The sequence below is a fragment of the Aedes albopictus genome, chromosome 2, assembly GCF_035046485.1.
Source record: "Aedes albopictus strain Foshan chromosome 2, AalbF5, whole genome shotgun sequence".
Taxonomy (NCBI): Eukaryota; Metazoa; Arthropoda; class Insecta; order Diptera; family Culicidae; genus Aedes; species Aedes albopictus.
Window position 1 is genome coordinate 361,689,427 of NC_085137.1, and position 18,417 is coordinate 361,707,843.

At 41.8% G+C, this 18,417-nt stretch overlaps 1 protein-coding gene across 1 annotated transcript in view; it reads left to right on the forward strand.

The window, feature by feature from the left end:
• The window catches only part of LOC109430232 (T-box transcription factor TBX6), a 104,759-nt gene extending 87,869 nt beyond the window's left edge, over nucleotides 1-16,890 (forward strand). Inside the window, exon 4 of the mRNA XM_062852881.1 lies at nucleotides 15,916-16,890. Coding sequence (XP_062708865.1) covers nucleotides 15,916-16,707 — 792 coding nt within the window. The 3' untranslated portion in view covers nucleotides 16,708-16,890. The remainder of the gene's footprint in view (nucleotides 1-15,915) is intronic.
• Nucleotides 16,891-18,417: the final 1,527 nt, after the last annotated feature.

Here is an 18,417-nt window from a genome sequence, read left to right on the forward strand (position 1 = left end):
CAGTATCTACACCGTTTCGGGCATGCGGATTCTCCCGAATGCCCAGTGTGCAATGGTTTAGAGGAAACGGCGGAACACGTTTTGTTCGTGTGCCCGCGTTTTCGCACAATGCGTGACCGCATGCTTGCCACATGCGGGGAAGACACAACTCCGGACAACTTGGTCCAGAGGATGTGTAGGGATGAGTTTGGCTGGAACGCCGTTTCAACGGCTATTACCCACATCGTCTGGGAGCTACAGAGGAGGTGGCGCGTGGACTCGGAGAATGGCTAGTCCAGATGCAGTACAAGAGGTGGTCCAGGGGTTCGGAGTCGGCTTCGTAGGTCATACCGGTGCCCTGCGGTCGAGATCGACCCTTACAACGATTAAGTGGCCGCGGAGAGGAAGTCCCGGTAGCGGTGCTGTCGTGGCGTCGGTCTACTGGGTTGGATCCGAGCCCGCGGTTGGAAAGGGGTCCCCGGCAAGGGTCGGGGTAGGTGAGATCCTGCTGTCTGCAACCTACGGGTGCATCTGATAGGGCCTGAAGGGTAGTGATACCCTTCCTTTGCGGGCAGGTCAGATCGGGTTGCACGTGGGCATCAGTTCTTGATGTCCGCTCAGCAGTAGGGCGCGGGCGGGGTTGACCCTGCCCGCCTTCCGAGGACAAAGGGAGTGGCGAGGACCACTCGGGAAACTGGCTAAGCGCCAGCATGCTACCGTGATGGACTCTCCAAAGCGAGTCATCGATGTTCGTTGCTGCAGGCTACGCAGCTAACCTTGTGGGTGCGATGTGCACTAGCCCCTCTCTGAAGCAATACCTTCTTGGTGGTTCCGGAGAGACGTAGGGTTTGGCGACCATAGGAATGGTTTAGTGGGTACGAGGAGAGAGTAGTCCTGGATTTTACTTTTGTTGTAGAAGACAGCCTGTCAGACCTACACTACCCTAACCTTCTGTTAGGGTGTCTGTTGAGCAGATTATCCCCCTATGGTTTAGAAGGAAAAAAAAAAAAAAAACACACAGACATCACCTCAATTCGTCGAGCTGAGTCGATTGGTATATAAGACTTGACCCCTCCGGAGGCTCTATCAAATTTTCGTTTTTGGAGTGAACATATAGCCTTTCGGTACACCTTGGTGTACGAGAAAGGCAAAAATAAAGATATAATGTCAGATTGGGTCAAATCTGAGAATACGTGAAAATTATAAATGTGAACAAGGATTTTTTCAACAAAACAAATTAACTCACTCAAAGTGCAAATTTTCGGTACCAATCCGTGTGGTCAATTATGAGTTTCAAATAACTCAAGGTACATATGCACAGATGGGTAAATTATTGGTTAAATTGGTAAAAAGTCCACAGCTCAGGTGAGATTTTCCCAATTTAACCAATAATTTACCCATCTGCACATATGTAGGGAAACGCGCCACTTGGGCGGTGGCTTCTATATTCGTCTGTTTTCCACTATAACTCAGTCAAATTTGAACCAATTGACACAACTTTTGGAATGTGATGAGATAGGTATAGTATCTACCCGCGTGTACAACATTTCAAATCAATTGGTTCAAAATTGACTGAGTTATAGTGAAAAACAGACGAATATAGAAGCCACCGCCCAAGTAGCGCGATACCCTACGTTGAGATATTTGAAATTCATAAAACAATTTAAGTAATTGTTGCTTGCATTCTCAAACAATTTGGAAATTTCGGCGCCACGAGTGAAACATTAGCCCACAAGCCCATCCCATCAATTTCATAAACCCACAATGATTGATAACAGATGCCGAAACAGCCGCCGCCAATCTCTCAAAGCAGCAAAAACGAAAAGAGGAAACCCCAGATCAGGATCAAACGGGGCGATAATCTTGCCTCAAACGACAAAAGTGCCGACGACGCCGCTGCTGCGCACCGCCTACCTTTGACAATGTCTCTTCCTGAACAGGCCGGAGTCTAATCTCCGTTCTCCGTTACATAATCTCCAAAGTGGTCATCATTTGATCATTGTTCCGCTGCCGCCACCGACCGATCGCAGCATGAATAGTGTTCCTTTCCTCTATAATACGCTTCGACGATCGCTTCGGATTGACTGATTTTCGTCGTTGTCGTGGTCGTCGTCGCCGGCTCCTGCTCCACTCTTTGTGCTGTGTCACATTATTTATGAAAAGCAGCCGCCATTTCCGCCACCCATCCATCTTACCGCGCGGGATGGGAGAAGTCCTCCAACCAGTATGGACTAGGTACGATCAGGGGAAAGCTCTACAAAACGGATTGAAATACTTTTCTTTAAGATAGATTGATACAGGTACTCTTCGATATATCGTACAAAAAAGTTTTCTCTTTGTACGTTATATCGAAGTGTACGTTATATCGAAGCAGAGAAGAATTTAATATTCCAGAAAACATCTTGAAACCCTTAAATGCTTCCTCAGATTCCCTGAAACAACCTGATTCGTTCCTGAACGTCTCTGAAGCATTTACGCTCTCCAAAACATCCCTGTAATTTTCCAGTAACATTCCTGTAATTCCAAGAAACGTCCTGAAAACACCCTGAAATGTCCTGTAACTCCACAGAAACAGTTCTGAAGCTACCTGAAACCTCCATTTAGGTAGGTTTAATTTAGTTAAAATCTATTTAGATCCCTCCACTTAGGAATTTGATTATGTTCAGAGCAATTGGAGTACTCAAGATTACAGATAACTCCCTTGAGTATAGGTCACCGAATGTACGAGGGCTACTAGTTGTATCTAAGAGAATTGAGAATGGGGTTTATATTCACTCAGCCCCATGCATCTATGTTCTATCAAATGATTGGTTCTATGATTGTATAGCATATCCGAGAATTCCCTTGAGTTAAGGCCATCTGATCAACCAGTGTGATCAGTGATCTATTAGAGTATTATGAATAAAATTTTGGTTTGCATAGCCTCAAGCAACTATGCGTTGTTAAGTGGTGAGTTCGTTGTCAATTTGAGGATCTTTAAGAACTTCCTTGAGTATAGGTCATCGGATCTACCAACGATCCGATGACTTGATCTGCTAACGTATTTGGTCTTCAGGGTGGCCACCGAACCGGGAAAAACGGGAAAACCGGGAAAAAGACGGGAATTCAGAACGACCGGGAAAAAAGCGGGAAAAAGCCGGGAATTTGAGATGATTACCGGGAAAATTATTGTTGAGAGAAATTTGGTGAACATATTTGAATTTTATTCAACTCATCGATAGTCTGTATAAGCAAGCTGAATTTAAACTATTGGTTAAGATCCTGTGCAATCTTGTTTTTTTCGAAATTTTAATAATTCATTATCGAATTTGTGAAAAAAATTAGAACTTCAGCATCATTTCAAACATAAAAAATTTCATAAAGGATCAACTCTTTCCATCCCACTATTTTGAACGACTATTTCTATGTCAAGAAGCGTTTCCAAAACAGTGATCGATCGAAACTTATTCTAAATTGGTCAACATTTTCGAAATCAACGAAAAAGTTTTACTGTTGATTGTTTATTAATAGTTTTACTTTTGAAACGTGTGTTGGTAGTTGGGTTTACCTAATGAGATTACAATTGTATTGTAAAAACTCGATGATGCTCTAGAGCAACCATGGGAAAGAGGGTTAAATATTGAAAGTGCATTTGAAGAGAAATTCCTTTAGGCATTTCTTCGGCAATTTCTCAAAGAATTGCTTTAGTTTTTTTCAGGGAATCCTCCCAAAATTCCTCTACAGATTCCTCCTGGAATTCAATCTGGGATTTCTCCGGGAATTCTTCCAGGGAATCCTCCAATAATATCTCTAAGGATTTCTCCAGGAATTCCTCCAGAGTCTCCTCCAGAAACTCCTCCAGGGATTTCGCTAGGAACTCCTCCAAAAATTCTTCCTAGGATTGCTCCAGGAGTTCATCCAGGAATTCATCCAGGCATTGCTCCGGGAATTCTTCTAGGGGTTGCTTCAGAAATTCCTCTCAGGATCTTTTCAGAAAATTATTTAGGGGTTTACTTTCAGAAATTTCTCCGGCATTTTTTCCAGGGTTTTCTCCAGAAACTCCTGCAGGAATTCTCCAGGAGGTATTCCTCCAGTGATTCGTCCAGGAATTCCTCCAGGGATTGCTCCGGGAATTCTTCTAGGGATTGTTTCAGAAATTCTCTCAGAACCATTTCAGAAATGATTTAGATTGTCTAACTGTGTCTTTCGATCAGAACATATTGTGTAAAACATATTTAACATTTTTGACGAACATGAGTAAAACGGAAATAGATGTAATAGTTTTCAGAATATTATTGTAACCCCATTAGTTTTTGATTAACTACTAACTACTTGTTTAAATAGTGGAACCATTATCAAAACATCCAAAATACTATTAATTTACAACTATTTCAAAGTTAGCCAATTTGCAGAAAATGTTGTTCAGGTATTTTTTAGGTACACTCAAAGTGGTAAGAAATAGATAATTAATACTACGTGTTTAGTCCAAAATTGTTTTCAGACTTCTGCGGTTAGAAGCGATATTTAAAATTGGACAAATTTATTTCGGCTCGTTAAAGACTTGAATATTCAGAAAGCTGTTCAAGTAAAATTAAAGTATTCAGAAGCAGCGGAAGTACCAGCCAGGTTTTTCTGTTCAACGTACACTTTATGGTGCCACGAAAATATTCACCTAATCTTCAAAAGGACCGTATTCCCAAAAACTTTTCTTATATACTTCCAACAGAGAAAAAAAAATATAAGTATTAGGAGCTACACACTGTGATCCTAAAATCTATTCGTTTGATTGCATATTACTCGAATTACTCCACATCTGATGTAAAGTGACCGGTGTAAAATTTGTTATAAGAATAAAACATATTTGTTCAGAATTACACTTGGTTTCAACTGAACTTTCTTTTCTTTATCCCCGCATTAGGGAGGAATTAGAGGAAATTAAGCTGCGTCCAATAATCTGAGCTTTTGTGGCGTGACCTAACATTGACTGAGAATATTTGTAATCATTGGTTGGTAATCATTCTTAAGCTAGTATGACACTCTTTGACCAATGCCAAATATTTGACCACTTTTGACAGTTAAATTTTGACCAAGGTGTACCTGGCAAACAAAAATATTTGTCACTCTCGAAAAAGGAATAGGGACAAACAAAGCCAAACAACCTACCAAAATTTATCTGGCAAAAGTGGTCAAATATTTGGCGTCTGGGCAAAGAGTGTAATAGCACCCTTAAAAGACAGAGAGGGTAGAGTACTTCTTCATTGCAGTGTGAAAACAAGCTTTAAGTTAGAGTTCACGTAGAAGAATAGCTTGAAAAATCTTTAATCTTATCATCATTTAGAACGATGTTGCAAGACAGTGCTAAGGCAGTTTAATTATTTTTAACTGCAAATCGTTCTTAAATACGGTTTATTGAGGAAAAGTATTAGTATTTACTAGTTAAATGCAACATTTTGAGTGGATTTTTTTTACATTGTTCCAATTTTTACGTTAAACGAGAGTTGGGTGTTACATACTCCAAAAATGTCCATTTTGAAAAACCGGGAAAAGTTGAAAAATCGTACCGGGAAAACCGGGAAAAAGACGGGAATTCCAAAACTGAAATTGAGTGGCCACCCTGGGTCTTGTATTTGGTTGTCTTTAAAAGATTTACGGCTAAGGTTCATACTCACACAACCTCAGGTAACTATGATCGATCAAGTTTTGAGTTCGAAGAATCTTTAAGGATCTCCAAGAACTCTCTTGAGTATAAGTCAACGAATCTACGCGGGCAACTAGTTGTATCTAAGAGCATTACTAACGAGGTTTATACTCACACAGCCTCAGGCATCTATATTCTATCAAGTGATGAGTTCTATAAAAGACAATTACACCGTCTTTGACCTAGCGGCATCTACAGACTGAAAATTACTAACATTCGACAACGGACAACACATATAACACCCAGGTTCAATTTGAGGTTCTCCAAGAACTCTCTTGAGTATAGGTCATCGAATTTACGAGGGCTACCAGTTGTATCTAAGAGCATTATGACCGAGGTTTATACTCACACAGTCTGGAGTTAAGGCCATCTGATCTACAAGTGTAATCAGTGATCTAGTGGAGCATTATGAATGAAATTTATACTTACATAGCCTCATGCAGCTATGTGCTATCAAGTGGTGGAGCTCGTTGTCAGTTTGAGGATCTCCAAGAACTTCTTTGTGTATAGGTCATCAGATCCACCAACGTGGATGATTGTCTCTAAGAGCTTCATGACTAAGGTTCATACTTACAAAACCTCATGTAACTATGATCTATCAAGTTTTGAGTTCGATGATGCTTTGAAGTTCTCCAAGAACTCCCTTGAGTATTGGTGATCGAATCTATGAGGGCTATTAGTTATATCAAATAGCATTATGAACGAGGTTTATACTCACACAGATCCCTGAAATTAAGGCCATTTGATCTGCAAGCGTAACCTGCAACGCCTTGAAACGCTTTGAAGCGCATATTAAACCCCCATAAAACCTCCGTGAAATTCACCTGAGAGCCTCTGAAGCCCCCTAAAACCTCTGTGAAACCTCCTAAAATACGCCCTGAAACGTATTGATACGTCTTGAAATACTTTTAAACGCATCTGAAACCCTCATGAAACCTTCGTGAAATTCACCTGAAAGCCTTTGAAGCCTCCAACAATCCCTGTGAAACCTCCTGAAACGCCCTGAAACGCATTGAAACGCCTCTGAAATGCCTATAAAACCTCAGTGAAATTTATCTGACATTCTCTGAAGCCCTCTAAAACCTCCTGAAACGCATTGAAACGGCGTGAAACGCTTTGAAACGCCTCTGAAACCCTAATGAAACCTCTGTGAAATTCACCTACGAGGCTTTTTAGCATGCTTAGAATCATCGGAAACCTTCTAAATGCCCTGAAACGTCCTGAAACGCTTTGAAAGGCCTCTGAAATCCGCATGATACCTCCGTGAAATTCACCTGCGAGCCTCTGAAGCCCCGTTAGGCCCCCTTCAAACCTCCTGAAACGCCCTGAAACGCCTTGAAACGCTTTGAAATGCCTCGAAAACCCCTATGAAACCTCCGTCAAATACACCTGCGACCCTCTGAAGACACCCTTAAACCTCCTGAAAGGTCATGGAACGCCTTCAAACGCATTAAAAACCTTGAAACGCTCGTAATGCCTCTTGAACCCCATGAAACCTCCGTGACAATCACCTAAGCGTTTCTGAAGCACCATACAACCTCTCAGAAGCCCCCTGAAATGCCTCGAAACACCTCTGAAGCACAAATGAAATCCATGTGAAACGCACCTGAGAGCCTCTGAAGCTCTCCTAAAATACTTCTGAAACGCCCTGAAACGCCTGGAAACACCACTGAATTGTATCCAGGAGGTTTGGGTGTAGTTGATTTGATTATGTAATGTTGCTGCTGTCATACGTATAGAGACCTGAGGTTGAGAACACCAGGGTAGTTTGACTTTGACACTGAAACCTGCATTCAGGTAATGAATCGAGACTGCATGAATAATATTTCAACCTTAATGGATTTAGTTTATAATGTACCTCTTAATGTATTTCAAGATTGCAAACAAGCTTAAAAAGGCGTCTGGCTATGAGATTTAAAGGAGAGGTTATGTGGGGTCCCAAAGGACTTCAAGGGAGTTTCATGATGGGACGTTGGCGGAGGAGTTTTAGGGACATTAGACGGTGTTTGAGGGAGATGTCGAAGGCATTGCAGGGAGTTCAAGATAATTTTCAGCGGGTTTCAGAGGCGTTACAGGAGGTTTCGGGGAGTTTTGTTTTCTGGAATTTTGGAGGGTCTCGGGTCCTTATAGGGAATCTGAGGGAGTTTGGGAGGGAGGGGAGGTCTGGGTTCGGAGGCATTTAAGAAAGATTCAGAGCTTTTTTCAGCGAGTTCTCGAAGCGTTAGAGGGGCGTTTTGGGAGTATCTCAGGGTCTCCGGTGCATTACAGGGGGTACAAAGGGGTTTTCAGGGAGTATAGGGAAGCATTTCAAAAAGAGTTAGACGATTTTCAGCAGATATCAGTGGCGTTTTTGGAGACTTCGAAGAATCTCAGGCGTTACAAGGAGTCCGAGAAGGTTTGCGGAAGCATTTCAGAATTATTCAAATGATTTTTAGCAGATTTCAGAGGTGATTTTGAGGACTTCTTGAAGAGTCTCAGGAGCGTTACAGGGAGTTTTGAGGGGGCTTCAGTTATTCATTATACATTTAGGATCAGTGCTATAAGGTGAGCTTAAGGGATATTTCAGAGGCGTTTTAAAATGTTTCATAAACGTTACAAACGGTTTCGAGGCAAGTCAAATGACACTTGGAATCTTAATGAAAACTGGAGTGAAAGCCCATGCTTTAGAAATGCAAAAAATAAAACAACATCGTCTCATTCTGCAACGCTCCCTCCTTAACCAATCCAATCGAACCTCCCCGGGTCCAAATATGGCAGTCGGCTTTTTCGGGGTTCCTCTCTGATCGTAATGCTCACTCACCCTGTTCAGTCGCATTTATTCCGGCCCGGGAATGGAAAAATCATTTTTGATGTACGATCATATCAAAGCTGAAAGGTGATAAAAGAACATGATACATGACGACATTTTTTACCCCTTGCGGCCCCACTCTTCGTGCTCCAATCCGATCGGTTCGATTGCGATGGATTGTCGTTTTTTTGTCAGTCGGGTACCTACTCACGCCGTAAGATGTTTCGGTCGGACAAACTCCTTTTTTTCGTCGCACGCGTGATGATGGGTTGTGCTGGAGAGGAGTCTGAGGTCTGGGAGGAGGTCTGATGGCGCACTGGTTTCTTTTTCACGCCACTGCCATGCCGCCTCGTCGAGACGACTGTGTTGAGTCGGTACCAGTATGCACAAACATGCCGAATTTTTACTGGTCAGCTGCTGTTAATGTTGATTACCTATGCCGGATGGTTTTGCTCGCTGTTTTTTTGTTCGGAGTTTTAAGATCCGATGGCCGATGATGACGGCTGGGTAGCGTTTGTTGGTAAATAACTCTTTTAGGCTCTTAATTATGATGGAGAGTAAGCTTTTGATGGAACGCCTTTTTGACGCTTTCCAACTGGTTAGGGTTACCTGATGGTGTTGCAGAAGATGCGAGTTATTTGCGCAACTGATCGATTTTTTTTGTTCGATATAGTGCCAAATTTTCTCAATGTAATGTAGCCTTTCAGTAAAAGATAATTAGACTTTCTCAACTGAAAAAAAAAACAACGATGTGAGCATATATCGCGTATGCATCATTCGAAGAAATTATATTAAAAGCCGCTTGAAAAAGCTGAAATTTGTCAAAATTGCAAAATTACCAGCAAACAAAAAAGACAACAAATAAATACTAACTGGAATCAATGGCGACGACTACAGTGCAGAAAAGGAACTTAACATGGCACGGTAAAGGCTTTGTAGCATATACATAGTATAGATCTCACTAAGGTCATGAACCTCGTCCCATCAAATTCTATCTCGACCTCCTCGTGGCAACGCACCAGCCTTGTTGCGAGCAGCCTAAAGGAACACCAAACCTCGTGGAAGATTTGATCGTAGGCTGACCGGAAAGAAAAGCGCTTCTGCAAGCCAGAGCGTCTTTTCTACGGGTTAGGAGCGGCTGATCAACGTTAGAGTGCCAACCATTCGCCCTCGTACGGTGTTGCAACATTCTCACCCACGCTGCTTTCTTCTCGTTTTGTAACTGTTCACGTTCGCCGCCGTACCAGTCATTTCTGTGATTAGGAGTCGCGAAGACTAGTGCTGCAGCCGAGGTACTGCCTATGGCGGATCGGATGTCACTCCAGCTATCTTCAAGTGTAGCCGCGCCAAGCTGCTTTTCTTGAAACTCATCAAGGTGGGCTAAAAAACTGGTCAGTTGCAAACACTGACTGGTTGTTAGTCAGGATCTAGGAAACCAAACAGCTATACCGGAGAAGTGGATGAAAGGGGTAGTCGAGAACTTCAGGGTGATCATCATTTAAAATTCCGCCAACAAAGTTCTATCCCAGATTGTCTTCCACCGTCTGTCACCTAAGACGAAAAAGTTTGTGGGAAGTTATCAAGCCGGCTTCATCGAAGGTCGGTCGATAGCAGGTCAGATCTTCACCGTACGGCGAATGCTCGAGAAATGCCGCGAATGCAAGGTTTCAAAGCATTACCGGTTCATCGGCTTCAAGGCAGCATACGCCAGTATCGACCGCACTCATCGTCGAGCACGACTTTCCTGGAAAGATCACCAGACTGATCTAAGCATCGATGGACTGTGTGCATTACTATAATGGTTTCGGGAAACAATTTTAAGGTCTGAGGTACACTTCAATAGTAATTCCTATTTCTATTCCCGATCAGCCTAGATAGTCATGTAGTATCGGTAGCAGTTCCTTCAACTGGCTAAAAATAACACTACGGACCGTCTGTTCCGGTGGTAAGAGTTCACTAACAGGTGACCCCTAATTCATGGTGTCAAGTGGCTTAATGCGTACCGTGCCCAGGAATGAATGGTAAGGGGGGTCTAATAAAAACCTAGCCACTATCGGTGCCTGTGGAGTACCACCCAGACAACCAGTAATCATATAAGATGTTGCATAAGATGATAAAGTGGAGGCCATATGCGTACATGCCTCCATTTAGGCGTATATAATATGTGCGCATATCGCCTCCACTTTAACATCTTTTGCAACATCTTATACGATCACTGGTTAACTGGGCAGGGCACCCTCCACAGTATTTTGCCCTTACTGTGTTAAACGGAGCAATGGTGTAGTGGTCCTTATTTGTCTCCGGGATAATCGGCCACCTTTCATACGTCTCAATTCCGAGGCTTAACAAAAGTGGGTAAATATATATTTTCATGACAGGAATCAAGTTTGTACAGGTAAACCTTCATCACGCAAAAGGTGCTTCTGCTGTGTTGAGTCAAGATTTAAAAAACACACTTATTTCGGAATTGCCTGTTCGGTACTTTTTTGACGAGATTATAACAGCAGTACGATCTCGGTAGTTTCGGTAATCGATTTTACTGAGGTTCAGTAAAACAACTGTCAAAATCATATGGAAAAGGTAAACAATGCATTTTTGCTGAACGAGTTCGGTGCTCAGCAGTTTTAATCTCGTCAAAAAATTACCGAACTCGGTAATCAAAATTAGGTGTGAAGGACTGGAACTGGCGCTTATTCAAGAGCCATGGTCCAATAAACGAAAGATTCTTGGGGTTCTGACACAAAATAATAAACTAGATTATGATGAGCAACAAGATTCTCCCAGAACTGCTGTTCTAGTACGTAAAACGTTGAAATGCTATCCTATTACAGAGTTTATCAGAAGGGACGTTGTTGCGGTCATGCTAGAGGTACCAATCGCTAAGAGGTAAAACTGAGATCGCTGTGGCTTCAGTTTACTTTCCTGGTGTTCCTGAGGTACCTCCTCCTGAGATCGCATCATTTGTTCAATTCTGCAAAGAAAACAACAAATCGTTCATCATTGGCTGTGACGCCAATACGCATCACACGGTTTGGGGTAGTACGGATATTAACAGTCGAGGTGAGTCACTATTAGAGTATCTGTCTTCCAACAATATAGACATTTGCAATAATGGTGATAAACCTACTTACTCAAATGTAATCAGACAAGAGGGATTCCTGAAGAGATCCCTGGAGGATTTTGTGGAGGAATTATGGAGGAATTCCTGGAGGAATCCCTGAAGGAATTCCTGAAGGAATGTCTAAAGAATTACCTGGATGAACCCCTGAAGGGATTACTGAAGAGATCTGAATAAATTCCTGGAATAATCTCTGAAGAAATGCTTGGAGGAATCCCTGAACAAAATTCCTGGAAGAATCTCTGAAGCAATCCCGGAGGAATCATTGAATGAATTTTTGGAAAAATCCTTAAAGAAATTCCTGGAAGAATCCCTGAAGGAATTTATGATAGAATCTCTAAAATAATATCTGGATGAATCCCTGAGTGAATTCCTGAAGGAAACTCTGAAGGAATTCCTGGGAGAATCTCTGAAGGAATTTTTAGAGGAATCGCTGAAGGAATTCTTGCTGGATTTAGGAGGAACCATTGAATGATTTTTTGGACAAATACCTGAAGGAATTACTCGAGGAATCCCTGAAAAAATCCTTTTTGGAATTTCTGAAGTTATCCCTGCAGGATTTCTTGGAGAAATTCCTGAATAAATTCCTGGAGATATCCCCGGAGGAAGTCCTGGAGGAATATCCGTAGAAATTTCTGGAAGAATTTCTTAAGGAATTGCAGGAGGAATTATTGAGGGAATGACTGGAGTTCTTGGAGGAATCTTGGGAGGACACCTTGGAGGAATATTTGAGGAAACCCCTGGAGGAATCACTGGAAAAACCCTGGAGGAATCCTGTTTTATGAATAGTGATTTTTCTGATCATCATTGTAATTGGTATGAAAAACCATAACATTAAACTGTGTCATGTCTGTTTTATCCGGATCTTACTAAAACCAGCTCCAGAACATTCACATGTGGCCAATGCTCTCACGCGCATTTGAACCGTCGAATCGAGCCTTTACACGAAAATTTGTATGTGTCCTCTGTGGATTCCCTTCGGAACCGGTTACATGTCCAGCAATGGCCATGATCTGATTCTTGGATTTCAGAAGGGGTGGGAGCGAGTCAAACCAAATTTGGAACGATCATGCTGGAGCAAAACAATAAAATGGCACCGCTCTTCATCAAATTCATCCATCAAACTTTTGGTGAGATTACTAAGGCCTGCCCTGACAACTGTCAGCTGTCAAATTTGTGCATCCTACCTTTCGCTCTTCTTTGTAGCTCAACAGCACAGCATGATCCACCTTACGATGGGTTGATGAGCTGCCTGGTTGTTGCAGATGAACAACTTATCGTGTAGCGTGACATCGATGTGGTATCACCGATGCAACTCATCGAACAAACGATAGATTTAATTAAGAGCACATCTCTGGAGGATTGTCCAGAGAGAACTCTTGGACGAATCCCCAGATAGAACTCCTGGAAAAAAAAAATCTAGAGGCTCTATGTACATGCACTGGCCTAGAAACTGGACACTGCCGGAGCAGGTATCACTTGAAAAATATTGGCCAGATCAGAGTGATATCTGTCGTTTCTGTAATCTCTATCTCTCTTCTCTCTCTTCTTGGCGTAACGTCCTCATTGGGACAAAGCCTGCTTCTCAGCTTAGTGTTCTATGAGCACTTCCACAGTTAGGGGCTGTCCATAAACCACGTGGTCATGAGGGGGGGGGGGGGTTTCGGCCTATGAGCATTTTGTATGGACGAATAAAAAATTTTGTATGGGGAGGGGAGGGGGTTGAGAAGTCCCAAAAAAATGACCACGTGGTTTATGGACAGCCCCTTATTAACTGAGAGCTTCCTCTGCCAATGACCATTTTGCATGTGTATATCGTGTGGCAGGCACGAAGATACTCTATGCCCAAGGAAGTCAAGGAAATTTCCTTTACGAAAAGATCCTGGACCGACCGGGAATCGAACCCGTCACCCTCAGCATGGTCATGCTGAATACCCGTGCGTTTACCGCCTCGGCTATATGGGCCCTATGTCGTTTCTGTAATACGGAACGTGAAACCTTGGAACATCTGCTTTGCAGTTGTGGTGCTTTATACACGCGCAGGCAAAGATTTCTAAATAGTGGTTGCTTGCAACCCAGTGAGATCCGGTCTTGGGAAGGCCTTGGGGTTTATCAATTCCATTGCACCTGACTGGGAGATGACGCGTCGTGGCAGAAGCTGAATACTTGACACATGGTAATTAGCTGGCTACAAGCGAATATCAAAACGGGACATGCCACAAAAGTTCAGCTTATTGGACGCAGTGGCTTAATTTCCCTAACATAACCTAAAAAAAAAAGTACATTTTGCTTCTATATAACGTACACTTATTTTTTTCCTAATGTGTACTAATTCTGGGTAGTAAGCCTAATGCTGCTACAAACCATTGATTTGACTTATTTTGTAGTTTATCTGGGATTTATTACTGGAAAAAATGAAATGTTCAATGTTGTACATTATATACAATTCGCTATATCGATGGTACGTTATATCGAAAATTACCTGTATAGTTGCGTTGCAATATTCGGTGGCTCCCAAAGTGGGATCACGGGTTATCCTAATTATGCAAGAACCCAAACTCCTAAGAAAAGGTGTGATTGCTTTATGAATTCTGGATCTCAAGGAGCACTAATTGCAAATTAAGTGCTGTAGCAAAGCTCAGAGGTTTACAATCTGGGGTCACGGGCCACGCTAGTTTTTCTAAAAGCCGAAAGTCCTAGGAGTCCTCAACGATCACTTCTTACGATAAGGAGATGTTACAAAGCTTAGTGGTTCCAAAGCTGAGGTAACGGTCCATTCGGCGTACAATAATCTAGTGTGGGTCTGTTCATAAACCACGTATACCAAATTTTGGGCACTCAGATGCCCCACATCACTCTGAAGCGCCTATGCGCATGGGCCCTAATTAATTATTTAATTAATTAATTAATAATTAATTAAAATATTCAATGAACCAGGGGCGTTTCAGAGGTTCTCAGGAGGTTTGATGGAGATCTCAAGAGGCCTCATTCTTGACATCAACGTCAAACCTCCTGAGAACCTCTGGAACGCCCCTGAGATCCCCTGAAACTTTCTAAAATGACTCTGGGACCCCTTGGAACTTCCCTTGAAACCTATTGAGAACCTCTACAACTTCCCTGAGTCCTCCTGGGATGCCCCTGGGAACTCTTGGAACTTCCCCTGGATTCCTTTTATAATCGCTTTGAAATCTACCCCCTGGAACTTCGCTCGAAACTCCTTAAGAACACCTGAAACTCCACTGAATTGGAAACCACTGATCTTTGAAATGCATCTGTATTAAAGATATTGCTCATTGAGATGAACAATACTTAAACATCTGCACTACTTTCTAGCACTTCCGATGCTTTAGCAACTCCCGTGGCCGGTGGTGTCATATTGGAAACCACTGAGCTATGTTCAAGTAAGTAAATCCTAACGTGTAGAATCCGAAAAACATATTCATTTCGTCGTCACTCTTGCAGTTCTTGAGATATTCGCGTGACACGTGACCATAGATTGAAACCACTGATTGTTTCAACATACATTTATTAGAGATACTAATCCTTGAGATAATCAATCCGAAAAAAAAACGTTTGCATTTGGTCCTAGCATTTTCGGATCTTGGAAAATTCGTGTGGCTCGTGACCTCAAATTGGGAATTAATGATCTTTGCCATATGAGCAACTACATTATGATAAGTACTCCCTGAACTTCAGAACCACCTTCACACCTTCGGTTTTTGGGAAATTCGCTTGGCCCATGGCCGTCGGTTTGGTTACGCACTAATTTCCAGACAGCGCTCGCCTCCATTTACGCTCCCCCATCTTACGCTCCCCCCGTTCTGCGCGTAAATTAGGGTTGTAGTGTATTCTGTTAAAATTTAATGATCTGTTCCATCCATTCAGCATTTATTATTTACAAAAGATTGATGCACTGTTTGTTTTGTGTATTATTTATTCTAAAATGGTGTGAGTACATTGCGTTCAGCGACTCATCTCTAAAACACGCTCTTTTCAATAAATCAATTAAAAGATTCATTTTTGGAAAAATATGAAAACTGTTATCTAAACACAAAGAAACACGCTCTTTCTCGTCTTTGCTTAGGAGAGTGAGAAAAAATAACAATAAAAATTAAAAATAAAAAAAATACTGAATTTAAAAAAAAAAATATAAGAAACTGCTTCTATGACGTTATTATTTATGATATTAAGTCCATGTAAATGCCAACACGATCGTCGAAATCTCTACGTTTGTAACATTCATCAACTAAAAACTGCCCACCCTACAGTTTTCTGATCTGATCTTAATCCAATGCTGTCACCCGAAGAACCGATCTTATCACCCTTTTCCGTTTTTTTCTCCAACTCTTGCAGAACGATCGAATAACCAAGCTGAAGATCGATAACAACCCGTTTGCCAAAGGATTCCGCGAGACGGGCCAGTCCCGGTGCAAGAGGAAACTGGGCAGCAGTAGTGGCAGCAGCAATACATCAACGTCATCCTCGTCGTCGTCGTTGTCCTCGTCGGGAACATGTGGCCAGATGACAGATGACGAGGATCGCAACGATCTGCAACAGCTCCACCACGAGGCAAAGCGGGCCAGATCAAACGAACTGTCCGAATCGGAGTCGCCGATGGATCCCGGTCGGCTGCTGATGATGGAGAATGGAATGGGACCCGAAGCGTTGCATCGGCTGCAGATGCATCGAAGGTTTCCGCCGGGGTCTAGTGCGGCAGCTGCCGCCGCCAACGAACTGCTGATGCGTCAGTACAATCAAATGTTTAATCCCAGCTGGATGGATCTGATGATGCCGTACTTTGCCCGGAATCCGTATCATCCGCATCAACCGATGGGACCTCAACATGCACCTCCTACTCAGCTGGGACATCCCTTCCTACCGATGGTGAATCATCCGATGAATCCCGTCTCGGTGGCACCGCAAATATCACCCACGGAGTCCATTCCGGAGTCGGATCGATCGTCGGCATTCAGCGTGACGCAGCCATTGAACTCGGAGGACGGTCCACTGGTTCGATCGTCACCCGTACGAGCGGTGGATTCGCCTTCGGCTGGAGGTGAAGCGCCACCCATTGAACCACGAGGGGATGGGAACGACGATAGTAAGAAAGTGAACTTCAGTATCGCTTCGATCTTGCTGCTGTAGAAGTTAGTGTATGTGTGATTTAGAATAGTGCAACCGATGTAATACTCTTCTATGTATATATTTATAATTCTTCGATCACCTCATTATCAAGTGCCTTTGCATTGTTTGTGAATATATTGAGATTGCTAATAGGACTTATTGCTTTTAATAAATGGTATTATCGATTTTACGAATTGTGCTCGTTTGGTTATTGAATTGTGAAATATCCTATATCATTTAAATTAATGGTTGAAAGGTAAGTAATTATAAAGGGTTAATCTACTAGTCTTCGCCCCTCCAAAGGTTTTTCTACGGTGTCTTTTCAATGTATTCAAAATAGCAGCGATAATCAGAAACTGGCTTTACATATCAACTTCTACAAGTTTTAGGAACACACAACTACTGATTCAATTTATGTATCTTCCATTTTGGAGAATGGTTTACTGTTTCGATCATTTTGCGTATAGTTCAAATAGTTTTCACTAAAAACAATATATCGGGTTAGGGACCAACTAAACAAAAACTTTCAGCATCTTACCCCATAACCGCCCAGCGACCTATTTTTAGGACAGTACTTCTGTGCCCCCTTTAAAACATTTCATCTACATAAAAGTTCTCCTCCAGATCTGAAAATATCTGAGTATAGAATCCTCTAGAAATGTTGATTGATTGATTTGTCTTAGTTATAGAGATTTTCAGCCCTATAGAAATATTTCCAGGGTCTCTTTTATGAATTTCTCTCTGGGCTCCTTCATTAATTACTTCCGGCATTCCTATAGATTTTTTCCAGGATTCCTTCTGGCGAATTTCTTGTTTAAACTATTTTTGCTGAAAACGAAAACATTATATGAGATCACGAGGCAAAGCGAACGTCACAGAATTGCTTCAATATGTTAATTGTTGTATCATGTAATGTTAAAATTGTGCTTTTAACACTTAATTTTTTATTTCACAAGCCATCTAAATCTGACAATCTCCAGAAATGCCACTAATGCCACGAAGCGGTGAAATTTCCAACCACAAGACTACTACATAACTTTGCTATAGACAGGAACTTCCTTGATGGCGAGGAACACTAGATAATTATTTAATAACACATGTCAAAATGATCTAATATAATTACTCGCTAGCATCAACTGAAGGTGAAATTGTATAACACTTTTTTGCCTGTTTAAGAGCCATTAACTATCTTTACAACTTTGATTAAGATACGACATTTAAAGCCTGTATCCGCAATAATCGGGACACAGAAGTACGGCAGTAACTCAGTACTGAATTATTAAAAATTGGCCAAAAGTTGACTGAGAACTCTTTGATGTATGTTTATTATTTGGGCAAAATTTCAAAAAAATCGATGCATTACTTTTAACTGTAGATGAGAAACAAACAGACGTGGTTTTTAAGATTTTGTACAATTATCACCAATTTTCATTCGCATACTAGATGGTTCTTTTCCACTACAATTCAAAGTTCTGTGCGGATAATTATGAAACTTCGTGAGCAGTTATGATACTTATAGAGACACTTTCTTGCAAAATTTCATCAACTTTTATCAATTGGATTGAAAGTTACTGGTGTTGATAGGGGATAATGTTAGTGAAAATGTTTCATGTTTTTTATGTGCGATGTTTGCCTATTCAAAACTTCTGAATGTATCTGCCAATTTTCATGAAATTTTCACAGAAAGTAGTTGATTATGTGTAAAATAATCCTGCAAAATTTGATGATCAT